This window comes from Penaeus monodon, chromosome 23 (assembly GCF_015228065.2).
Source record: "Penaeus monodon isolate SGIC_2016 chromosome 23, NSTDA_Pmon_1, whole genome shotgun sequence".
NCBI lineage: Eukaryota > Metazoa > Arthropoda > Malacostraca > Decapoda > Penaeidae > Penaeus > Penaeus monodon.
In genome coordinates, this window is record NC_051408.1 from 34,773,018 (window position 1) to 34,773,864 (window position 847).

At 35.8% G+C, this 847-nt stretch overlaps 1 protein-coding gene across 1 annotated transcript in view; it reads left to right on the top strand.

Annotated features, from left to right (window-relative positions):
* Positions 1–761, top strand: part of LOC119588221 (inactive ubiquitin carboxyl-terminal hydrolase MINDY-4B-like) — an 8,246-nt gene extending 7,485 nt beyond the window's left edge. Inside the window, exon 10 of the mRNA XM_037936922.1 lies at positions 61–761. Within this exon, the coding sequence (XP_037792850.1) occupies positions 61–109 (49 nt within the window). The 3' untranslated portion in view covers positions 110–761. The remainder of the gene's footprint in view (positions 1–60) is intronic.
* Positions 762–847: the final 86 nt, after the last annotated feature.

Sequence of the window (847 nt, forward strand, 5' to 3'; positions counted from 1 at the left end):
ATGTATGTGCGTAATAGATTTACAGATTCCCATATTTACCAAAGTATTTTCGATTTGCAGGTGGAACGACGCAACAGTTACCTGGAATGGAACCATGCCTTACGTTTAAGCCAAGGACCCCCAAAGACATCAAGAAAGGACCCCCTGGCCTGACCCTAAAGCCTTCAAATCGTCTAGAAATCTCCGCTGTCTTTCCTCATGCATTGCAAGCTCTTCCTCATACCTCAGTTTTTATACTCATTATTTAGTTTACTCACTTACTCTATTGTTTCATATTTTCGAATGAAAACTCTTGTGCTATCCTTTCCCTCGGCAGTATATTACAATCTTTACTATTTCTGCTGTACTCAATCACACGTTCCCTTGCATCACAAGTACATCCAGAGTACAGAATGTGATGTACATGTGACTGGAGAGATAGAACGTAGAACACATTCGACAGCATTGGTAGAACAACTAAAGCAACTTACATAGAATGTTAGAAATAAAGCCTGTTAGATTTTAGTGCAATGACTGTGGAGGATTTATCGGTTTATAAAGGTGCTACAGCGCATCACAAATATGTTCTATATCAAAAAGTTAATCTACGTGGGGGTTTTCGCAGTTACAGATACATGTCATAGATTTTGTATACGTAGAATGTGTAGTAGAAAAAGATATACATACTATTTTAGGCAAACCTTTCAACGATAAATAGATATTTTATAGAAAAAAAGAAGTTGAGATAAGTGATTATATTTAATTCGCTATTTTACTGTGAAAGAAACGACAAGTTTTATTCAAATAAAAGATTAAGAAGAAAACTTCCTTCTCTGTCCTTTATAAATAAGTCAGCTCTGAAACAGCT